The sequence below is a fragment of the Sphaerodactylus townsendi genome, linkage group LG03 (genome assembly GCF_021028975.2).
Source record: "Sphaerodactylus townsendi isolate TG3544 linkage group LG03, MPM_Stown_v2.3, whole genome shotgun sequence".
Lineage (NCBI taxonomy): Eukaryota > Metazoa > Chordata > Lepidosauria > Squamata > Sphaerodactylidae > Sphaerodactylus > Sphaerodactylus townsendi.
Window position 1 is genome coordinate 135,399,320 of NC_059427.1, and position 23,253 is coordinate 135,422,572.

The window sequence follows — 23,253 nt, forward strand, 5'->3', positions numbered from 1 at the left end:
ACATATTAGATCAGCTGCAATTTCTGGGCCATTACAGTGCATTACAGTAATCTAACCCAGATTTAATGAGTGCAGGGGTCACCATGGCCAGATCATTATGATCAAATTAACAAAGTCATAATCTGTTGTATTGATTGCCATAGTTTTCCATTTTAAGTGTGGAGATATTCCCTGCACTTGCTGCTGCAATAAAAGTCCATGTTACCAAATACTGTTCATGATGAGGACATAACTGTGAACTAGTTATATCCAGTCTCAAATAACTTCAACCAAGTCACAAATCAAGAACTAGCCTCAAGAGTATTAACTCCCCTCATCAGCCCCTCCCTTGCCTAAACCAAATTCTTTGTGTTAGCGCTAGCTCATAATCTGAACCCTGACTCTTACATGTTAATCTGAGTGATCCTCCCAGTCAGAAGAGGGACTCCGGGAGGAGTGCATTCTTGAAGGTGGCTTCTGATTCCTTAGCTAAGGAGGGAGCCAGAATTCTCCTCAATCTGAATATTCCTCAAAGAAGTCTGTAGCGGTTTGGGTTGGAACAAGTGCCCCCCAAAAGAGCACGTCTTTGGAATCCTGAGATCTGGAGTTGAACTGTGTTTATTGTCCCCTGGTAGTAATAATAACAAAGCTTTGACTAGGTATGGTACTACTGGATATTACGCCGTAGCAGTCATTTGCAATTGTTTGCCCTGTCCACCCAGGGGAATCCAATTATGCTGCAGTGCAAGAACCGCACACTGCTCGCTAATGTGTGGATGCAGCTTTTGTCTGCTTCCATTTCTGCCATGACCCACTCGCTACAGTCAGTTTGTAATCAGTGTCCATGTGTTCCACCTTGCAGATGTAAAACCCTCCAATGTACTGATCAATACACTGGGACAGGTGAAAATGTGTGACTTTGGAATTAGTGGTTATCTTGTTGACTCCGTGGCTAAGACGATGGATGCTGGCTGCAAACCTTACATGGCAGTAAGTTTAAAGGGTCGGGACATCTTTAGTGCAACTTTACTCAGGTGCCCAAAATGAGACTTCCTAAATTTACAGGGGCTGATGATTTTGAGAGTATGGGTCCTTGGTCTCTGTTTTTAGTCCCAGCTTTATTTCATCCATAGGCATGTCCCTGTTATAATTTCTCTGGAAATTTGAAATTACATTTCAAACTGTCTGCGTTTGTCTTTCTTTCTCCCCCAGCCTGAAAGAATCAACCCAGAATTTAACCAAAAGGGATACAGCGTCAAATCTGATATTTGGAGCCTGGGAATTACAATGGTATTATTAAGTTACTGTTATGAACACCTAGTAACTACATCTGTTGATTAACTAAGAATATTTCTGTTCTCACTCTGCTGGTTGAAAGTATTTTGGGATCTGGACCTAGCTGAGATTGACAAACCATTTAAACAGCAAAAGACCCAAATCCTTCAATTAGAAAAGGATATTGTAAGTTCAGAATAAAATGCAAAACACTCAGCAAAAGGAAAAGCAGCTGTTTCACTGCGAGGTCAGTGAATTCATGACCTCCTTCCCTGGTCTTGTTGAACATGTGGGCCATAGAATTGTGGACGGTCAGAAATAGTGACAGATGGGACCTTAGGGGGAAGAGTTTCCTGTTGCCTCCATCAGAGGCCTACTTCTATTTATGGCCTTTTCCTGAATTTTTACATCTTATTAAATCAAATAAGCTGTGAATAATCCTGAGAAGGTTGTGGTAGTTGTGGAGTATACCACCTGTCAGAGAAATGGGATGATAGAAATGACTAGGAAGGTATAATAGCATGGAGTAGTGTGTGCAAGAGAGAAAGGATAGGGGATATGTCACCATTAAGGATCATCTTTGAGGGCATATCACAGCAGTTTTCTGACTTTTTGCCTTCAGAGACATCCTGTGAATTGCCAAGGATTCTTAGGATCAAGGGTGGGTGGGGGGCTCTAGGTGTGCTCATGTGGGGATCAAGTCCTCGCTGTCAGACCATGTGAGTTGAAAGTGTAGGTGAGAATATGCAGTTTCTCCCATGATAGCTGGGAAGATCTAGGTAATGCCCAAGCTGCTTATCAGGGAGGTTGTCTCTGATTGCCAATCTTCTTATCTGAAGAACTCCCAATAATATTCTGAGAAACACTGTGAGAAGGATTCCTCAGACTCATTCAAAAACCACAGGTCTATACAATATACTTTAAAGGAGCAGTTCGTTTTCATAATTTTTGGATTCACTGTCTGATTTCAAAACAGTGTGACACTTTGTTAAGGTTGATCAAGTTTTGTTTTCTTCAATTTTGATTTCTTGTAGGACTGACATCACTATTTTGAGCTAATTGTCAAAACTGTGGATGGTTGTTTTTTGGCAAAGAGTTTCTCGTGTGTCTTTTAACCACGAGTAAACAAAATTCCTGTGCAGTTAAAAAACTGTGTTTAGATGAAAATTAGTGATTTTTAGATGCCTCAGAATTGGCGGAGGTAAGATAGGCGTACTAATACAAGTCCGCCCCCTAAAACTGCAGGTTTGGTTGTGCTGAGGTTGATTGATTTTATATATTTAAAACAGCGTCCATGTACCTTTTGAACAGTGGTGTGGAGGCAGAGGGCAGTTAACAGATTGTTGCCATTCTCCAGCATAGTGATGGGGGACTGTTGATTCCACAAGGTGAATGCTTCATTAGAAGAAATTAGGGTAGCAGTGTGTGTAAGTAAACTGGAAGAAACATAGAATGCTGTGGTAATATTTTATCTTCCTTGCAGCTTCACTGGCACCATGCCTGTGGTAGGGCATTAGCATTCCCAAGAACCACAAGGTTTCTGTTGGCAGCATGTTCTCTGAAGAATTGTTGCAACAGCCTTGAGGGTGGAGTGGCAAGAGAGCCGTGGCACACTTCATTTTTCAGGGAGGCTGTGGGTACATGGCTCTAACAAGTAGAACTGGCCTTACATGTTGCTGCTTTAATATTCCCAGAGACATGCTGACTCCATGGGCTTGCACAGGCTGTGCCTCAGAGGCAGCTGATGAATACGCTGTTTCCAACAAGATCTAAAAGAGTCTACACTGAAATTGGATGTAATTGTCGGGATTACCCACAGATGGCAGCATAAGCTGCATTTATTAAGAAAATGTGGTCATCCTGAATGTGTTGTGTTTTTGGTGCTGAAATTAAGTTGTCTTTGATCTCTCCCTTTCTTTCCCCATCCCAATCTAGATTGAGCTGGCAATCTTGCGGTTTCCATACGATTCTTGGGGGACGCCATTCCAGCAGCTCAAACAGGTGGTAGAGGAGCCGTCGCCACAGCTCCCAGGGGACAAGTTCTCACCAGAATTTGTTGATTTTACCTCACAGTGGTAAGCCAGTCATGGGAGAGCCCTTAACACCCTTCCTTTCAAATTGCTGCCATCAGTTTTGATCCAGCTTCATATTGTTTGCTCTTCTAAGCGTGAGCCTTGATCATAGAAAGCAAGGCAATATTCTAGACATGCAGCCTAAAAGTTAGTATCCTTTCCTAGCATGGAAATACTGCTAGATTGTTTCTTAAAGGAGTTATTTGGCATTAAGGTGGCATTTGGGCTTGAATAAACTACCCACGTATTAGCTTTTTTCATGGGTATAAATCCTTGGCAATAATTCTTAAATTCTGAGGCTCCTTTTCCTAGGAAGATGATGATTTGTGTGTGTGTGTGTACGTACACACACACACACACACACACACACACACATACATACATACATACATACATACATACATACATACATACATACATACATACATATACACACACACACACGTTTACACCCTGCCTCATATCGCAATCTCTAGGGGCCTTACACAAGGTTAAAACAGTAAAATATCGCAACAAAAACATCATAAATAAACTATAACAAAACAATTAAAAGCAGCATAAAAATTAACCCCACCCCTCACTCCCCCACCCCCATCCCCTAGACCTGCAGCCGTACAGTTGTTCCAGGAAGACTTGCCAAATGCCCAGGTGAATAGAAAGGACTTTGGCATTTGTCTGAACCCATAAAAGACAGATCTCTAGAGAATCTCTGAAGGGAGACAATTCCAGAGCCTGATCATATATAATACTGTTATATGATATTGAGCCTGATGATGCATAATACTGTGATGATGTATAATGCTATTGAAGTGCCTTTGAATGTGGAAAACAGCACACATATGTTATTGTGTTGTAATCTTTACAACAACCTTGTATGTTAGATCAGGAAAACTAAAGGTGACAGAATAGCTTGTCTTGAGGCTGCCTAGTGAGCCCAAGAAGAGGCAAGATTTGACCCAGGAACATCTTTCAGCTTGTTGGCTGAGAAGCTGTTCTTCACAGTTATGTAACACAGTTGCTAACTGAAACAACTCTTTCCTTCCCCCCCTCTCTCCATATCTTCAGTCAGGAGAAATATTGGCAGCTTGCTTGCATTGTTCTCTATCTTGTGTCAACTTAATAGTGCTGATGAAATATTTGCAACTACCTTTTATCTATGTCCTTGCAGGCCTGATTGTTCTTTAGTTCTTTCCTTATGGCACTGTGGCTGTCTTGTGCTGTCATAGACCCATGTTGTGTCTGGATTACTTTTACCGTGGGCCAGGTTAAAAGTGTGCGATGCTTGGAGAATTATTGGTCTTCTGTTTCATTGCACTTGGGGAAACTTTTTCTAAATTGCATTCTGAAGGGCTCCCTGCGGATTCAAGCGAAGATAAATGTGACTGTAGATTAGAGAAAAATATTTTAAAAACTATTAAGAATTACTGAAATGTTTTTGATGTCCACATGGCAGAAAGAAAATATATGTATTTTCTTTTTGGAGTAATGATGGCACCTAGTGGTGATTCTATGCCAATACAGTGTGAAACCACTGAGAGCTACTGAGAGTTATGGCTGGTACAAAAATGCTTGTTTTGTCGCAGAGGTCACATTTTTCATTAAAAGCTTTGCAGGACTAGGTTGATGGATTGGCTGTCAGGCAAAATAATTCATTTCTTTCCTCAGGCCTTTTTAAGGAGTGAGATAGCAAATACACATCAAATGTTCTTCCACAAGCAGGATGAGGAGAATTATTTCAGTTCACTAATTTCTTTGTCAGAACGTTAACTAGTCAGAATATAGTCACCTGCAACTGCTAATGGTATGGCCATGACCCTTGCCGTGGAAGTAACTTCATTGTTTTGTAGAGGCAAAAGCCCTTGAGAGAATTTGGCAAGGTATATATGTATGCGTCAGCTAACTCTGCTTCCACTGTCTTCTTCCTGTGCTCAGACGTGAATGTCTGGGTGAACTTTCCTGAAGGAATGGATGTTTCCTGTGGCTTTCAGGCACTGTCATGCTGACTGGCTGAGTGGGAAGCTAGGCAGCATGTTGAAGCTCTAAGTCTCCTTTTTCTGTGCAAAGATGCCTTGTTCAATATCTGGGCAGTTGTGGCGGGCGGATAGCTGGGTAGAGAGGTTGTAATTTTGACTTGGAGCTGTCACTCAGAATATGTGAACCTGTATGCTGTGAACTGGGATCTGTTTGATTATATTCCTTTACTTTGTAAATATTGTAGGAGCTTGATGAGAATGCAATATGAGTATGAAGAAAAGCAAAAGGTTGTCATCAAAAAGAAATTTGGCTGTCGGGATCCTGAGGGTTGCCTGAATGGTTTTTCATTCTTTTTGAGTGCTTTGCCCTCTTTGCAGCTACTGGAGAGTGTTCTCATGTCAGTCATTTCTAGTGCTGGCTTGTGCTTGCTAGGTGTATAGGAAAAAGATGTTGAGTATGGTAACCAAACAAATCCAGCTAGCTAATTTAATATAAAAGAAAACACAAATACTGGGGATTGAAGGGCAGCTGAAGGAAATTGCCATGTGGAAGGTAGTTGCAGTTGTTATTTGTTGTCAGGGATGAGAAACATCATCTCAGACTCTTCCCGCACGTCCCTTTGTGATTCTTTCTCTTGTTTGTTTCTGATTCCTTTCTTGTTTTATGAGGCATATTAGCCACATCCTCTGCTGTCAATAATACCAAAGTGGCATGCAGTGTTAAAAGAAAATGTAATAGTACATGAAGTATTAAAACATAGCTTTTAAAATAAAATGGACACAACAGTCCAGGAGGAAAACAAAATGCACAGTGATGTAACTGGCTGAAAGCTTGAAGAGGTTAAGTACAATCCTGCATAAGATGAAATGAAAGTCATAGAATACTACAACATTCATTAAAATCATATAGCGTTCAGGCATCTGACACCTGCAGCCACCTGAGATTTTTTTTAGCAAAATATTCTTTGAGCTGTTCAAGTTTAATTGCATTACAGTTGCATCATTAAACTGGGGCATTATGCAGTAATGACTATAGTGAACTAGATATGAATCTAGCCTACAATGCCCTTTTAATTTGCATCCAATATATGACAAGTTTGGATCGTTCTGTTTTTAGCCTGGCATATACAGTACTCATGGACATAGGAATTTACAATTAATGAATTATATGAAGAAGAAGAGTTTGCTAAAGCAGTGCAAGCAAAGAAGGAGAATACATACTGAAAAAACAGATTGATTCCATGAAACGGGCAAAAAAATGGGGAGCTTGTCTGAGTTTTGGACTGTTTGTATTGTATGCTAATGGACATTATCAGCCCAATCCAAAGGTGGGGGGCGAATTTGGAGTCGGTGCAACCTAGTGCCGGCATGGGTGCCCACCCTGCCAGCGCAAGAGACAAATGCGCCAGTGGAGGGGGTACTTACCCTGGTGGCTGGGCTCTGTGCGGCTCTGCAGAACCTGGCTTAGAAGCCTCCACTGTTACCCAGATCCACCAGTGCAAAATGCTGTTTTGGCAGTGCTGGGGGGCAGTGCTGATTTTAGTTGGCCTCCACTGCCTGGCTGGGCCCCAAGAACAGCAGAGGCATTGGCAGAGATAAACCATGATTTTTGTGGCATATCTCTGCTCCCCCCTATAGGGGATTTTTAGCCTGTTTTTCTTTTCAAAAACCATTTCTGGGCTTCCTTTGCTGTGGAGGGGCAAACCAGGAGCCTGCTGCAGGAAGAGGGAATTACCCCACCGCTTCCATCAGTGGAAAATTGAATCTGGATTCTCTCCTATCTGTTAAATGAATTTATGCAGAGTAAGAAAACAGCATAATTAGAATCTGGTATTTCTTAATGGGCAGCTTGGGTTGTCTGATGTGGATTAACTAATCTATTTTAGACTGATCTATTCCCTCCTCGGTCAGTTTTGGTAAGCAATGTGTGTATGTGTGAATCAATGGTCTTTGTCATTATGCAGCATAAGAGTTTTCCATAAACCTGAGTTCGGAGATGATGTAATGAAAGACGGGCAGGAAAAGTCCCTTCAGTAAGCATCCTTCACTTCCTGCCTGGTTTGGCAAATCCCAGAAGAGGGCGTGTTTATTATAGCTGATGAGCACACTTTTGTTTCTCTCAGTGTGACACTATACCTCCTTCCCCTCTCTTCCAAAGCTTGCGTACGTGTCAAAATCTTTTAAAGTCACCCCCAGCATCTTCCCTGTAAATACTCTGTCAGGAAGTAAGTCCCTATTACATCCTGTCTTCAAAGCTATTTTCTGCTGGAGGGAGGTGGAAATAAACAATGTTTTACGCATTCGTCTCACTCTCCTGTAACGGACAAACTTTCCCAACCATCCACTGTAGTAAAAGCTGTTTAGAAAAAGGACGGTGATGATACTTAGGAGTATTTATAATACCAAGACATGTGTATTGGTGAAAGGTTAAGAAGAACAAAGGTGAAGGGAAGGTAATGGGACCTACAATGTTCTTTAAAGCCAATAAACTGATGTTGTATATATATCTGTGGGTTCCCGAAAAGCATCCTCTGTTGGTGAATGATGGGTTAGAAATGTCCTATAAACGTATACATACACTACAACCATTTAACAGTTTCACACCAGTTGAACTATCATGGTTTCTCCACAAGAATTTGATGAAAATGCTGGAGGAAATCAACAGAATTTTCTGATTCATAGTTCCTAAATTCAGTCAGCCCAGAGCTTTGTCTTCTGTCTTTCCTACAGCTTTCATCCCTTCCTAATGCCTTGAACAATCAGAACAGGAAAAGTTGCCCTGTTACATTTGATCTTTTAGTTCCCTAAAATGAAATCCAGAAGCATTATCCCAAGTGTTCCCAAATGTCCTTCCCTGGTGTTTGTGTTCATATTGTATTCACCCATATGAGTCCACTCGTGCACTGAGTTCAAGTGGGGAGGCCCTCCTGGTGATCCCTTCAGCTGCCGTGGTGCAGCAGGAGGGGGCACACGAGAGGCCTTTTTCTGTGGCAGGCCCCAAGCTGTGCACAGCCTCCCTGCAGGAACTCACCTGGCGCCGACACTTTGTGGTTTTGGCACCTGGTTAAAACCCTCCTCTTTACTCAGACCTTTAGTGTGTGACCTCTGGGGTCTCCCTTATCGAATCCAACTGAAAGGTGGGGGGAGGGAGGGGGAGGGATTCTTAATGGATGTTTTTATTGATTGTTTTTAAAGGATGTTTTTATGGTGGTTTTTAATGTTTTATGTTTTTAGGATTGTAATGTTTTAATGGGACTTTTAACCCTAGTATGTAAGCCGCCCTGGGACTTCAGTGTAGGGTGGGGTATAAATGGAATGAATTAATTAAAAATAAATATTTGTTGAGGGTGCCATGGCTAGGATGTTCCTATATTATTATTCTCTCCCCAACCAGCATACCATGATCTGTTCCTTATGAGATTTTTGGTACTGAGCAAGTTCTCCCCATTTACAGGGTTGTTTTCTCTGATCTCTGCTGTAGGGTTGTTTAACAATTTTGTTATTGTGAATACAATACATAATTGTCCTTTTATCTTTAAAGCTTAAGGAAGAATTCTGAAGAAAGGCCAACATACCCTGAACTAATGGTGAGTTTTTCTCAAGGCAGATACAATGGGGGTGTCCTAAAATCACACAGTTCAGAGAGTGTCATTGTGGTGATCAAACATGAGGGGCTGAACAGTGCCTTGATATACTTAACCCAAGCAATCTTTTTTTTGTAAATTCCATATAAGTGCTACTTCGTATTACAGAAGCTTTAGCTATCATCACTCCATGCACTCAGTACCCCTGCGAGGCAGCATACTGGACAGATTGCCTGCCAATATTGATAATCTCATTAATCTGAAAATCATTGCATTATAGTCATTGCATTATGGTCCCTTAAAGCTAAAAATGTCCTTACTGTTTATTCCTATGGTGATAGCCAACCTATTCACATACTCCTCTCTGAAGCACCTGAGGAGCAGATTTATCCAGATGTAAGCTATCTAACTTGCTCTTCCTTATATTTGGCACCCAGTCAGGGTACAATAACTCTGAGATGCCACAGGCCAGCCACCACTTTTTGGCTCTTAGTAAATAGCAGTTTTGGTCCTGGTTGTGTTTGCTAACAATTTGCTTTGCCAGTCTTTTTAAAAAAACCCTAATGGTAACATTAAATAATTTCTGTGGCATTTCTGCACTGTGGTCTATAATGCCATTATGATGGGCTATATATAGATCTGCTTTTATGAACAACTTTGGAGGCTGAGAGAGGCTTAGCTTTTTTTTGTTTTGACTTTTGGTTAAAAAAATAGGTACTTAAATATAGAGTCTCTCCTCACCCCTTTTGAATAGCATTGTTTTACTAGGTGGCTTTTTAGCACTCGCGGGGTTCACTGGGGTAGGTAATGAGGAAAGGCATCTGCTACGGCCAAGAGCCAGTTGGCAACCCTGTTCATTTCTATTGAATTAGGATGTTGGATCACCTTTCAAACATATCTCAGCATTGTGGTATTTTATAGCTGACATTATTGTTGCAAGGTTTTGTGGTTTAAGATCCCCCCCCACCCCATCCCGCCTTCTCATGGCAGTAGACATTGTGGTAGTGGAACAAGCTTGCCTATTTGGGCTGAGACTCCTTCCTTGCTTTTCTGGGCAGTTGAGGTTTAAGATGGAAAATGAGATGGTGACTTGGCCACTGAGAAAGAAAGCCTAATTTTCCTTTTTGAACTCTCTTTTCTTCTACTTTATAGAGTGGTTTTCAGAATGCCCGTGGGAGAACTCTGGGGTTTCTTGGAAGGTTATTGGGGGTTTCCCAATGAGCATATAATTAGTGGCAGACAAACATCCCAGAAGGCCAGATTGTCTGAAAGGATGTTGCGTCCGCTGGGCAACAGGCCCAGTAGCTAAACAGATAACTATCATAAACTGGTGCACAGAGCACATTCTAGGGATACAGAGGGGTGTGCTGTCATTCACATGGTAGAAAAGTGTACTGTCAGGCAGTTCTTCCTCAGCAGAGATGCAGACATTTTTGAAAATAGGGCATGCTATTTTGAAACCAGAAATTCAATCCTATCCATGGAGACCAGAGTGAGGTGCACTAGGGGTGTGCATTTGACAAAGTGAGACTGAAAAAAAAACATGAAAAATACCTTATTGGTATTTCCAGAGGCTTTTATGCTGACAAAATGCTGTCAATTTAAGGGAGCTGAAAGGTGAATCCCGAATAATGCCAGATTTTTTTTGGTATTATTTGGGCAGTTTCAGCCCCATTGGTTGTTTAAGAAAACTCTCTCCCCATCTTCCCCTAACTTACTTTCTGGCTGGATCTTGGAGCTGGCAGGTGGTGCAGAGCTCAGCATTCACCTCTGCACTCAAGGACGTAGGTGGGGGGGGGGGTTCTCGGGTTCAACCCCCCCCATTGCATGTCCGAAGATTCGCCCTCCGTTTGTGGGTTTTTTGTATTTTTCAGTTTTCTTCAGTTTTTGGCCTGCAGGAGGTGCAGTTTTTAGGCTAGCAGCACCAAACTTTAAGGGATTGTTTTGGAGGCTCTCCTGATGATACTACCCAGGTTTGGTGAGGTTTGGTTCAGAGAGTTCAAAGTTATGGACTCCCAAAGGGGGTGCCCCATCCCCCATTGTTTCCAATAAGAGCTAATAGAAGATGGGGGCTAGAAGAAGAAGAGTTTGGATTTATATCCCCCTTTCTCTCCTGTAGGAGACTCAAAGGGTCTTACAATCTCCTTGCCCTTCCCCCCTCACAACAAACACTCTGTGAGGTAGGTGGGGCTGAGAGAGCTTCGAGAAGCTGTGACTAGCCCAAGGTCACCCAGCTGGCATGTGTGGGAGTGTACAGGCTAATCTGAATTCCCCAGATAAGCCTCCACAGCTCAGGCGGCAGAGCTGGGAATCAAACCCGGTTCCTCCAGATTAGATACACGAGCTCTTAACCTCCTAAGCCACTGCTGCTCCTTTGAGGGCCCATAACTTTGGACCTCTTGAACCAAACTTCACCAAACCTGGATGGTATCATCAGGAGAGTCTCTTACTGATACCATCCAGGTTTTGTGATGTTTGGTCCATGGGGTCCAAAGCTATGGACTCCCAAAGGGGGTAGCCCCATTCCCCATTGTTTCCAATGGGAGCTAATAGAAGATGGGGGCTACACCTTTGAGAGTCCATAACTTTGGACCCCCTGAACCAAACTTCACCAAACCTGGGAGGTATCATCAGGAGAGTCTCCTACAGATACCCTGAAATTTTGCACCCCTGACAGCAGGCATCTTCAAAATTTCCCCAGATTCTCCTTTTAAATCAACTCCCTTCAGCATGGATTTAAAGGGAGAATGTGAAGTCCCCAGTTTAAACATTGAAAGTGATGCTGTTTCTGGGTGGGGAGAATCCACCCCAAAACAGCATCACTTTCAATGCTGTTTTAACTGGGGACCCCAGATTCTCCCTTTAAGGTGGATTTAAAAGGAGAATTTGGGCTCTCTTGTTTAAACACCATTGAAAGTGATGCAGTTTGGGGGTGGATTCCAGCATCACAGCAGCTGCCGGGGGAGGGGGGGCACAAATTCAGGTTTTGTACCAGGCTCCATTTTCCCTAGCTACGCCTCTGCCCAGAGGGGAGGGCAGAAGGGGCTGCCGGCTGCTGACTGGGAGCCCAGCTGGTGGGGGGGAGGGCAGGGCAGAGAGTCTGCTGTACCCAGCCTCTGAGAGCTGCTTTTATAAGCACTGGGGGTGGGGCTTGGGGAGGCATGGCCATGCCCCAGGGGCAGGTGGGGGCGTGGCCCTACCCCTGAACCCCCCCCCCCCATAAAAAAATCTATACCTATGTCCCTGTCTGCACTGCTGTTACCTCCGAACTTCTCATGGACTCAAAGGTGACAAATGGCACACATTTGAATTCTGGGCTAGACCAGGCCAAGCCCAGAGTTCAACCCCGCACCGCCTGCCACCTCCAAGGCCATGTAGAGTTTGGAGGCAGCTGGAATTTTTTGTGTTCAGGTATAATAGACCCAAAGGAATTTGAATTCTTGAAAAAAACCGGTATAGGGATTTGCCTTTTGCGGAGGTTTTCAAAAATTTCCAGGACTATTAAATCCAGATAGGAAAAAAATGCCCCAAATATGGTGCTGACTCCTAATGTGCACCCTCAAAGCTACCCCCCCTCAAAAGACATTAGTCTGCTTATATAAAATGTTTGAAAAATAAGAGTTCAGATCACTCTGTGGTGTCTTTGTTCACTGTTTCCCACATGACCGTATGGGGGAAAGATTGTGCCATTGTGTTTCCATTCACTGAATTGTTCCCTGCTTAGAATTGCACTATAAATAGTCTATGTTGTCTATATAAATTGCCTGTAAAAACTGTAAAGTTTGGCTGCATAAATCAAACAAAACTGTAAAGTGGGGAAACTAAAACATATTTTAAAATATAAACAGATCTAAAAAGAAACAGATGAGTAGATATTAGGACGACTATCATAGTTCAAACTGAAATTTTTAACATGACTTCTTGTCTTTTTCTTCCATCTTTTTTTTTTAAGCATCACCCTTTCTTCACCCTACATGAATCCAAAGAGACAGATGTGGCTTCTTTTGTCAAACTTATCCTGGGAAACTGAGAAATGGACTTATACATGAATGGTTTTGCCCTTCTGTGGACTGTGGTGTGTTTTGGAGGAGAGAAGTCTTCATCGGAAGGGAACCTGGAGGAGAATCTGCCACTGGCCTTTTTTTTGTTGTTGTAAGATCCTAGCCACTCCTCCTGAATTTTTTAAAGGTTCTTTGTATCCATAGCGAGATAGAATGAACTGGTTAGTGAAATGAATTTTAATAAGGTTGTCAACCTTAAAACAAAATTAAAAAGAGTGATTTAAGTATTTAAATGACCGTCAAGAATTCTATAACCATATTCTCAGCTCCCACCCTTTTTTCCTGTTTCTTATCAAACCAGAATTGCTTTTGTTTATGGTAACAGGTTCTTCAGTAGTTATGAAGTCCTTTGTAGAGTTATATTTTGTTCCTACCGTTATTTTAATATTTATGTTAAGAACTTGATTTGAACAGAATCTTTGTTTTTATTTTTAAGCAATGGGTGATGAGAAAGGCTACAACAGCTGAAGCTACAAAGATTAGTATTTATTGGGCTTTGCTGGGAAAGGATAGGATCAATTAGAATGAGGAACTATTTAAATCCAAGAAAAAAACGTGGTTTATGTTTAGATGGCTCAGTTCTTTGGAAGTTGGGAGAAGAAAGACTTGTACTTGAAAGGCATCTGGGGATCCAGAAACCTGCTGTTTGAGGTGTTATTGGTGTCTTATTATCCAATTTTTTGGGGGGTTTATTCCTGCAATCTTCAGTGAGTAACGATGTCCTCAAAGGTATGGTGGTAGGAATCATCTGCACTTCTGGAGCGATCTGGGATCCATGTTACATGGGATTTAAGATACATGGAAACAATGTAGCTGTGCTGATCTTTTGGTGGTTAGCTAAGCAACGATATGTAACCTCCAACTAAGCAAGAGACCTTGTGGGCCACTATAAGTTCAGTGCACTTGACTGGATAAAGGGAGATTCCTGAAAGCAAACTAGAACAAAGGAAATGCAGATTTCAGTAAGAGGGTGAAGTCCAGGTAGATGCACAGAATCATAATGCCAGTTTCAAGCTGGCAAAAAAATATGGAAAGCCTGTCTTGGACACTCAGACCTCATGCATACACTAACAATTTGACACATTACCTTTTCTTCCTCTCCTCCTTCTACTTCCCCAATTTCTTCTGTTTCTGGTCCTGAATGAGTCTTGCTCATGACGGATTTGGCTGAAACAGACTCTGTCCAAACTGAATTTAGAACTTAACATGCATAGGAGTTATTGAAGTGTAACATTCCTTCTAATTATTTCTTTTAACACTCATAGGGTTAAATCCAAACTCAGATTTCTACCAGTGGTACTTGTTTCTAAAGCTGTGCAAAACAGGCTTCTGCTTTCACTACTACTAGTTATGGCCATACTGTGATGGTGGATCACAGGGATCTCTTAAGTTCATGTGACACATCTCTTTGTTCAGTATTGTATGATGAAACCAGAGCTTTGGTGCTGTTCAGTATGCCAGAGCTAGTTTTTCCTGATGAATCAATTGCATTTCCTGAACTGAATGTGGCAGTATTAATTCTGTAGAATGGTAAAGGTATTGTGCTGCTAGTGTTTGGTACTGAAGGGACATTTTAGTGCAAAAGATTCTGTCCTTTGACTGATGACTTATTGTGTGTGCCCCTGTGAAGAGCAATAACATCAGTGTGAAGCAGTGCCAAATCCAGCCGTGGCTGCACCAGGTGATGTTCAAGAACACTGGTGTTTGTAACACAGATTTTTTTCTAAGGCAGTTGCTCTGCTGCTTTCCTGCAGTCCACACTTTACAATTCAACTGGTTCTTTGTGTATGTCTGCTGAAATCCTTTCAGGAGGCATTTAACTGCAGACAAAATATAAGGCAGGTTCACATTTCATTGTAATATTAAAGGCCCAGGATGCCTTGTAACTTGCCCCTAGTTTTCCATTGTATGTGCACAGGGTTCCCCTTTTCCTTCACCCCCCTCCCCACCATTGATTTCAAGCTGTTTTGATTGATTGTCTTCAGCTGTGGTTAAAGCTCAGCCAGACAGTGTTTAGAACTGGTTCCAGCATCAATTCTCACTTTGAAAAACATGACATTTAAAACCAGCTTTTTGGTTTTCCTACATATGGATCTGATGCTTGCTTTAGAGAGTGTTTTTGCTGCTTTCCTCTTGGAATAGCGAGATCTGTTTAGATGCCACATCCTCTTGACCTCAGAACACCTTTATTTGAGTGCTGTGGTAACAGACAGGCTGGATTTATATGATAGAATCAGTGTTAATAGCAGATATTAATACTCCCATTGGTTTCCAATAGTAAAAGAATGCCAGTGCTGTCTGCTGTAAGTCAGTCTAGAAAGTTGACTGTTCTGTGAATCAACACTACATGCCTCAGGTTTTATTTTAGGCATTAGATTGTAGATGGAGCCTTAGTATTTTAATCACTTAGGTGCTTTTTGAGTTGTTCCATCAGTTATGACTTAGCTTAATTTATTTCTTGGCAGATGCAAAAACCTTTCCATAGTCTTTGAGTAAAACATGCCTACGTTATCTGTCCTATCTAATCAGAATTTTAAAATTTGATTTCCTTTTTTATTTTATGTTCACATGCCATATTAATGGTCATTATTTCTTTAGATATTTTAAGCTATTCCTGTACAATCCAGATTTTTGTTCAGTTTTCAAAGGTGGCCAGGGAGAGGAAATACTTGATTACACAGTCCACCAATGATAAGAGCAGATGGGTTCCAACCAATAGATTGAAGTTAAATATTAAAAGGAATCTCTTGACTGTAGTAAATGCAGATTTGCAATGTAGCATGCTGCCTAGAGAGGTTGTGGGATCTTCATTCTTAAAGTATGTCAAAACGATTCTAGTCTAGCATCTATTGGAGTGAATGTTTTTTTAATATAGCCTAGGTTGTCCATGGATAAGGACTGAACAGGATAAGAACTTTGGGTACATAATTCAGTGATGATATAATTGGAATTAGAAGGGCAAAAAATGAACTAAGAATCACAATTATATTTCTGTCAGATACTTGGGATTTATTTAAGCTCATGGGAATGCCAAAACATATCTTGGAGATGATGAAATTCACATTCATTTATTGGAAACTAACAAATTTCATGATCAGACCCTTCTAGGATTTCTGAGGTTCTTTGCTTATAATTTTAGCTTCCTACATGACAAGAGATACAATTTCAGTTGGGATTGTGTGTTACTGGCAATTTTTCGCCATGTCTTCAGTGCAGTCCCACATAGGACTGTACAGGCCTGCCACAGAACTGACTGAAAGGCTTCTAGAAGTTTCAGAACATTTACAGCTCTCCTCCTGCCCTCCATCTGGAGCTGAGGGTGGGCTGGTTTTCTGCCCAAACAGCCATGTGATGGAGGTGGGGAGAGCACTCCTTCCTCAAATCTCTCTTCACTGCCGTGGAGAGAGGAATGACTTCAGCTGAACATGTCATTTACCTCAGTTTTACTTTTCTTCTTTGTCCCACTGGCTTTATTCACTGTTCCAAGTGTGGAATATGGCTTGGAATGATGAGCATAAGAAATGTCTTTTTTGCCTTGGTGAGACTCATGTCTCTGAGATGTACCCATCTTTTACTCCAAAGGCCAGATATGAATGTGCCTCAAGGCTTAAAGTTGCATTAATGGGGAAAAAATCCCTCACTATGGTGAATATTCTCACAGAGAAATCTTTGAAGAGGCTTTGTATACCTTTGGTCTCCTTAGTCCTGAAGGCTCCATCTGATCTGACTTTTGACTTGGCTTTGGTGGCCAAACGGGAAATTTCTGAGCCCCTTGTTAAATAGGCTAAAAATAAGATTAAAAAAATTCCTCTCAGTCTAAGCTGTTGTCACCTTGATGCTGAAGCTAATTGCCAGTGCATACACAGTCTAATTACCTGATTTGTCAGCCAGCGCTTCACTCTTGATCGCCTAAAGTCTGAGATTCTCCTGTTTGGGGTCAATAGTTTCCTTGATGTCGATTGTCCCCACCTAGACAGAGGCTTGTCACAGTCAGGGTCAGAGTCTGGGGGGCCTCTTGATATTGAAGCTGCTGCTCCCCTCAGTTTTGAATATCGTCCAGTGATTGAGTCTGCTGTCAGAAATTTCCACTGCTGTCAGAAAGAGTCCCAAGCTCCTCCATCATCATCATCTTCTTCTTCCTTACAGGGTGATATCTTTGAAGTTCCCTTACCTCATTTGGATCAGAAAAAGGGATCAAGGTCTGATCCCCACTCATCCTTTTCACCTCAGAGTTTCCTATATAAATTTATATAGACCTATATAAAATTAAAAAACAAAGGTCTGAATTTCTCTTCCATCACTGCACACCTAATTTGATAGGGACAGATGTGTTCCCTCCCATTACCATTCTGTGTCCCATTCCTCCCCAATGGATGAGATGGGGATGAAATTAGATGCTTTAAGGAGAAAAGTATATCCTTATGATTCTCTTGGCCTGAGGGTTTCCAACTTCACTGGTGTCACGTGATGTTATGAAATATTCCTTTGAAAGATGGCATGGCACAGTGTATTGATTGCCTACCAAAAGACAAGACCTTGGGGATGGGTCTGAGTTGGGCAAACAGCAGTTAAATGCTATGAGACATATGGCTGGCAAAGCTAGCAAAGTCATGGTATCTAGAATAGTTTTACAAAGATGTGCTTGGCCCAGGGCTTTGTCCTTACCCCATGACACTAGGGCCAGGGAGGAAGACTTCTCCTTTGAGGGAACAATTGTTTTCCTTACATTATACATTATTATGTTCCCAGATCAGCAAACAAACATATTGATGATACCTATTCTACAATGATTGCATTAAAATACTCAATGCAGGTCATATGCATTGTTTAAAATATAAAAATACTGGGTTGTTAAAACTGAACCACAATGAGCATGCCATAGCACATTATTTTGCTACCTTGAAGGTAGTTTCATTGGAGCTATCGGAATGGAGATATAAAAGTGGTTTGTTTTGCCTGGTTATTTAGACAAAATTGTAGAGATGAACCAAATCCAAATTTCTTTATAGAAACTACAATATAAAGACACATGTTCAATGTTCCTGACTGGCATGGACAGTGACAAAGGTAATAAGGAATGCGGGCATATCTTCCTTTCAATAAAGCCCATGGAAGGGTTTTGAACTAGTCTAAGCTAAATACTCTTTCGATGTTTAGGGAATTCCAAAGTATACAAATAACTTGGGGGGAGAAAGTTTGTATTAGTGTTCCCCACTGCAAGAGTGGAGTCACTCCTCACTCTTTCAGCTCCAAGGGAAATGTCCCATAATCTTTGTTAATTAATACTCCGTTGATGCCCAACATGCCATAGAGCTATGCTGGACATGCCAAGATGAAGCAGTTTTCCTTCAATTATTCGCAGCCATCTTGAGTGGAAATTATCTGCCAAGATTAATGGACTTAAGCCAGAGGGAAAGAGCTGAGCCAGAAATATATGGTTTGAAGCCAGGCATGCACTTCTAGCAAGACCAGCCTGCTTCTAACCTAAGCAAGGTTTTGAATATACAGCAAGGTACTCCAAAGGCTGCTCTGAGAAATTAAATCCCTTCAATTACTGACCAATCAGTATGTTAAGTGTATGCCACACATCTGTGTTGGAAGCTTTGGGATGAGCTAGACAGGCAAAATATCATTGCCAAGGGACAAACAGGTCTTAGAGGTGGACGATCCAAAATGGACCATTGTCTTTTACTCCACCACCTATCATAGAAATATACTATCAAACCACATGGGGCATTATTTACCGTCTTTGTTGATTTTAAGATGGCATTTGATAAAACCACATCAGTCTAAACAAAATCAGTAGAAAACAAATAACATAACCACTTAAGGCAGAGCAAAATAAAATAAGATGAAATAAAATAAAGTGAGGTGAAATGGAGAAGGGAAGGGAGGGGAGGGGAGGCCCAAAGGTGATAACAGTTGCTGCCTCAGCTGTATTTCCAAAATGTCGAAGAAAAGAACCTTTTCAATTAAGAGATTGATTCCATCCTCAATAGCATATGGAAGAGTAGATTAACTTCAAAGTCTTTGGGTATCACCTCTCAGGGCGCTGGGACTTTTAAGCAGAGGTATTTTCCTCATCATTCTCAACATTATTTTTTTCCAGTAGGTCCTATTGTAACCAGTAATCTTGGGAGTTCATATCCCATTTTTTTCCCAACAGTAAGGGAGATGCACCCACCATAGGCAGAAAGTGTAGGGGTGGGGGAGGGGGAGGGGGAGGGGACAGTCCCCTAGAGATCACCTTCAAGGGTAAAACAGATTGCAAGACTAGATTGCATTACTATTTCCTTAATAAATTGTCACTGTGTCTCTAATCACTAAGAGTAAATGGGTTCTTTTTGTAATAAAGTTTGGTTATCATTTACATTTTAAAAATATCCCTATTGTATATCTCCACCACCTCTTTCTCATTGTTCCTCCCTTCTGCTTGCAGCCAGGGTTTCAATTCTGCTGCAGAAAGGGGCCATTTCTCAACTTGGTCCACCTTTTCCTGCAAAAGTGTTTTACTCTAGATACTTTCTTGTTGATAAAAAGACTGGTGGTAAGAGCCAATACTGGACCTTTGAGTTCTCAACAAATACTTAAAGGTTTCAACATTTATAATGCTGTATCTTTCAGACATTCTTCCCTTTTGTTCAGCAACCTATGGTTTGCAGTCCTAGATTTAAAGGATGTGTTCATATTTCTATCCATAAGTTTTTCAGGAAGATTTTAAGATTTGAATATGGAGGTAATCACTATGCTTGTAATGTGTTACCCTTCAACTACGAATATAATGGTTTCCCATTGAGTTAGCCTTGTATTTTTTACCAAATGCATACCATCTATGTTGTATTCTCAGCATCAAGGGGATGTGTTGCGTACTCCTGTCTGGACGATTGGCTGTTTTTGGATTCTTCCTGCCAGTCCCTGGAAAATGATCTGTCTTTGGCTTTCCAAATGTTAACCAATTTAAGTTTAGTGACCAATGTGGAAAAATTCTGATTACAGCCTAACCGAAAGATATAATTCATTGGGGCAGTTTTAGATGCCATTTCCTTTAAGGCATACTTATCAGTTGAAAGGTCCAAGGCCACTCAGACCTTGATCACCACCTTTACAATATTCCAAAGGGCCATTTGCATCCAGAAGCTCTGATGGCTGGTGACTTCAACTACTGCAGTGGTACCCCACGCCAGATTGAACATGAACTGTTTACAAAATTGGTTCCTCAGGAGGTTTAAGGCCAATGTAGGAAGATGTAGATTTTCAGTGCCTCAGAAGGTTTTGAGATCTCTTCAGTGCTGAAATTCTCAAGATAATCTACTTAGAGATGTCATCATTGGTACTTCTCCTCTTGAGGTTACCATTTTCACAGATGCTTCCTTAATTGGTTGAAGAGTTTCCTCTCATTTATTATGAGCCTGTGATCAGAACCTGAATCTAGTTTGCATATATATCTATTAGAAGTCAGGGCAATCAGATATGCTGTTCAGTCTGTTTCAGTCTGTGTCATGGGAAAACATCTGGTCACAGTACAGCAGCAAAGTTTACATCAACTAGCAAATGGGCACAAGTTCCATGGCTCTCTGTGCTGACGTTTCCTGATTGTGCCAATGGGCCATTCAGTGAAACATTTCCCTGTCAACCATCCATAGCCCTCAAATGTCCAAAACGATTTTGGTTTCCCACCCAGACTCTCTCGGAACCTTCATAGCCTGTCCAATAAAAGAGGATCTTACTATGATAGGGTCCTTTCTCCATTACAATACCTTCTCCCTACACCCAACAACATGGCTACTCCAGTCTTAAGCTGGGATCTAGATAAAGTCACAGAAATATTAATAGCATCACACAAACTGTCCACTCACAAGGCTTATATTGTAAAGTAGGTGCATTTTGTGCAATGGACTCAGTATGAAGGTTCACCTCCCGACTCTTGTTCCTTACATGATATTTTTTGCTATTTGTTATGGTCTAGCCGCTAGTTCTATTAAACTCCATTTGGCTGCCATCTTTGCATTTCATGTTCGTGTTGATTCTCACACTGTTTTCAGCCCCTGATTTCAAGAAATGTTTGAAAGGTTTAATTAATCTTTTTCCTGTGTTAAAGCTTCCTCTTCCTGTTTGGAGTTTCTCTTTGGTTTTATTGCAAATTATGCATAAACCCCAGAAGCCACTGGCAACCTCTGAGTTGTCTTTTTTTTATCATTCAAGGTCACACTTTTGGTCACTGTCACCTTGGCCAGGAAACTGAGTCAGTTATTGGTTCTTCAGATTGGTTCCCCTTTCACCAGGTACCGCTTCCTCGATAGTGTTAGCTTAGAATTTAGGCCCCAAGTAGTATCCCAGTTCCGTATGTTCCAGGACATTACATTACTTGCTTTCCCCACCCCCCACCCCAAATCCCCAGTCACCATATGAACAATCACTCCACTCGCTTGATGTCAAAAGGGCGTTCTTTTTTTAAAAAATAATTAAACCATACCAGTTTGGTCAGACAGGACAAAAACTTATTTGTTTTAGAGGGTCTAAAAAGGGTGAAGCTACTTCTTCACTGGCCATTTCTAGATGTGCCGTTTCTGGGTTTTGTTTGGCCTATGCCAGTCCTGAACTTGACACTGTGTTAAGGCCCATTTCACCCGGGCCCGAGCCTTTTCCGCTGATTTCCTTGCCGGGCTTGATCTTCAGGATATCTGCAAAGCGGCTGCCCAGCCTACTGTGTCCACATTTCTCTGATATTACTCTATCAATGTGGACTCCAGGAGAGATGCAGCTGCTGGGAGAGCAGTTATTCAATCATTGTTTCGGTCTTGCCTCCATGGTAAGTGAACTTGCTACTGTCCCATGCGGGACTGTACTGAAGACACAGCAATGAAAACAAAGTTGCAAGTCCCTGTAACTTGTTCATCAAGTGTCTTCTGTGCAGGCACGCATCCCCCCCTCCTGTTCCTGCTGTGGGCTGCTGTTAACTTTATTAGTACCATTCCACGGTGGTGGAGAGAGACCTGAGGGAGGAGCACTCTTTCCACCTCTGTCACACGGCTATTTGGGCAGGAAACCTGCCAGCCCTCAGCTCCAGATGGAGGGGAAGGGGAGTGCTCCAAGTGCTTCAAAGCTTCTAGAAGCCTTCTAGTTACTTCTCCATGACCAGCACCGTCTCATTTGTGCCTGCGCAGAAGGCACTAGATATACAACAGTTGCAGGTAAGTGCAACTTTATTGTATGTGCCATTACATGTGATAAGCACTTGCAGGTGGGTGTTACTGTGGAAGCTCTAATTGGCACCAGCTCTCTGTCAGATGTTCTTATATAACAGCGTGTACATGGAAATGAAATATTCATACAAATGACATATCACTTTCCAGAGGCTTGTCTCTCCCCTCACTTTTTTTTTACTTCATTCTTTGAGTGTAACTTACACAAATTGAAGCTTAAATGGATTTTAAGAAATAGTTGTTCCAGGTTCTCAAAACCATTCATGAAACTGGATCTAGGTGTGCTCAGCCCTGAGAACAACAGAGGCTTCATATGGAAGACTGTGGTTCTAGCACGTGTGGATCAGGTTGAGTTCTATGTCTGTTCCAATTTCCTTTGACTTTCAAAGTGCCTAATCCACTTAAGGTTCTTACACCACTTTGGTACTTTGGAATATTTTATGCTACCTAACTTCCATACTCTCCCATGTGCTGCACTGGACAAACTAGTACTTTCTTTTTCTCTGCTTTCTAGTGTGTAAAGCAATGGTTATTTGCCTCAGGAGTCAAATGATGATGTCAACTCTAGAGATGGGTGTGTCATTGTTTAAATATTGTTGCTTGCAGAGCAAAAAACAAGCAAGGCACAGTCTGTGCATGGGACTAAATCCTGTTGTTGACACCAGCACATACAACCATGCATGATGCCAAATGAATAAACACTGCATATTAGATTTTTTTTGGGTGGTCACGTTTATTACTAGCTATCATTCTTTTGGTTGCATGTCTTGGAAGCTTACAAAGCTGTGACAATATCCTTTCATTAATATTCTTTGAAACTGTGAAGGAAAAGGGCTGTCCATGGGACTTGCTCACACCATTTATTTTGCCCAGTTCTTGCTCAACCGACAGGCAACTCTTGCATTGTTACCAATAAGATATTGCTTTCTTTCCATCTCAGGCCACACAACTTGGTGATTTTTTTCCCCACCGCCAAATGTCTACCACGATAGCATAACCCTTTGTTTCATTAAAGAAGAAATCATAATCTTTTTTCCCCTGCCTCTTAATTACTGGGGGGCGCCTTTCTATGAATTCTGCCATGGGAGAGGGCTGGTCATGTGCAT

At 41.6% G+C, this 23,253-nt stretch overlaps 1 protein-coding gene across 1 annotated transcript in view; it reads left to right on the forward strand.

Annotated features, from left to right (window-relative positions):
* MAP2K6 (mitogen-activated protein kinase kinase 6) overlaps positions 1–22,860 on the forward strand; it is an 88,100-nt gene extending 65,240 nt beyond the window's left edge. The window contains exons 8-12 of the mRNA XM_048487919.1: positions 842–969; positions 1,192–1,269; positions 3,190–3,329; positions 8,841–8,886; positions 12,836–22,860. Coding sequence (XP_048343876.1) covers positions 842–969; positions 1,192–1,269; positions 3,190–3,329; positions 8,841–8,886; positions 12,836–12,913 — 470 coding nt within the window. The 3' untranslated portion in view covers positions 12,914–22,860. The remainder of the gene's footprint in view (positions 1–841; positions 970–1,191; positions 1,270–3,189; positions 3,330–8,840; positions 8,887–12,835) is intronic.
* Positions 22,861–23,253: the final 393 nt, after the last annotated feature.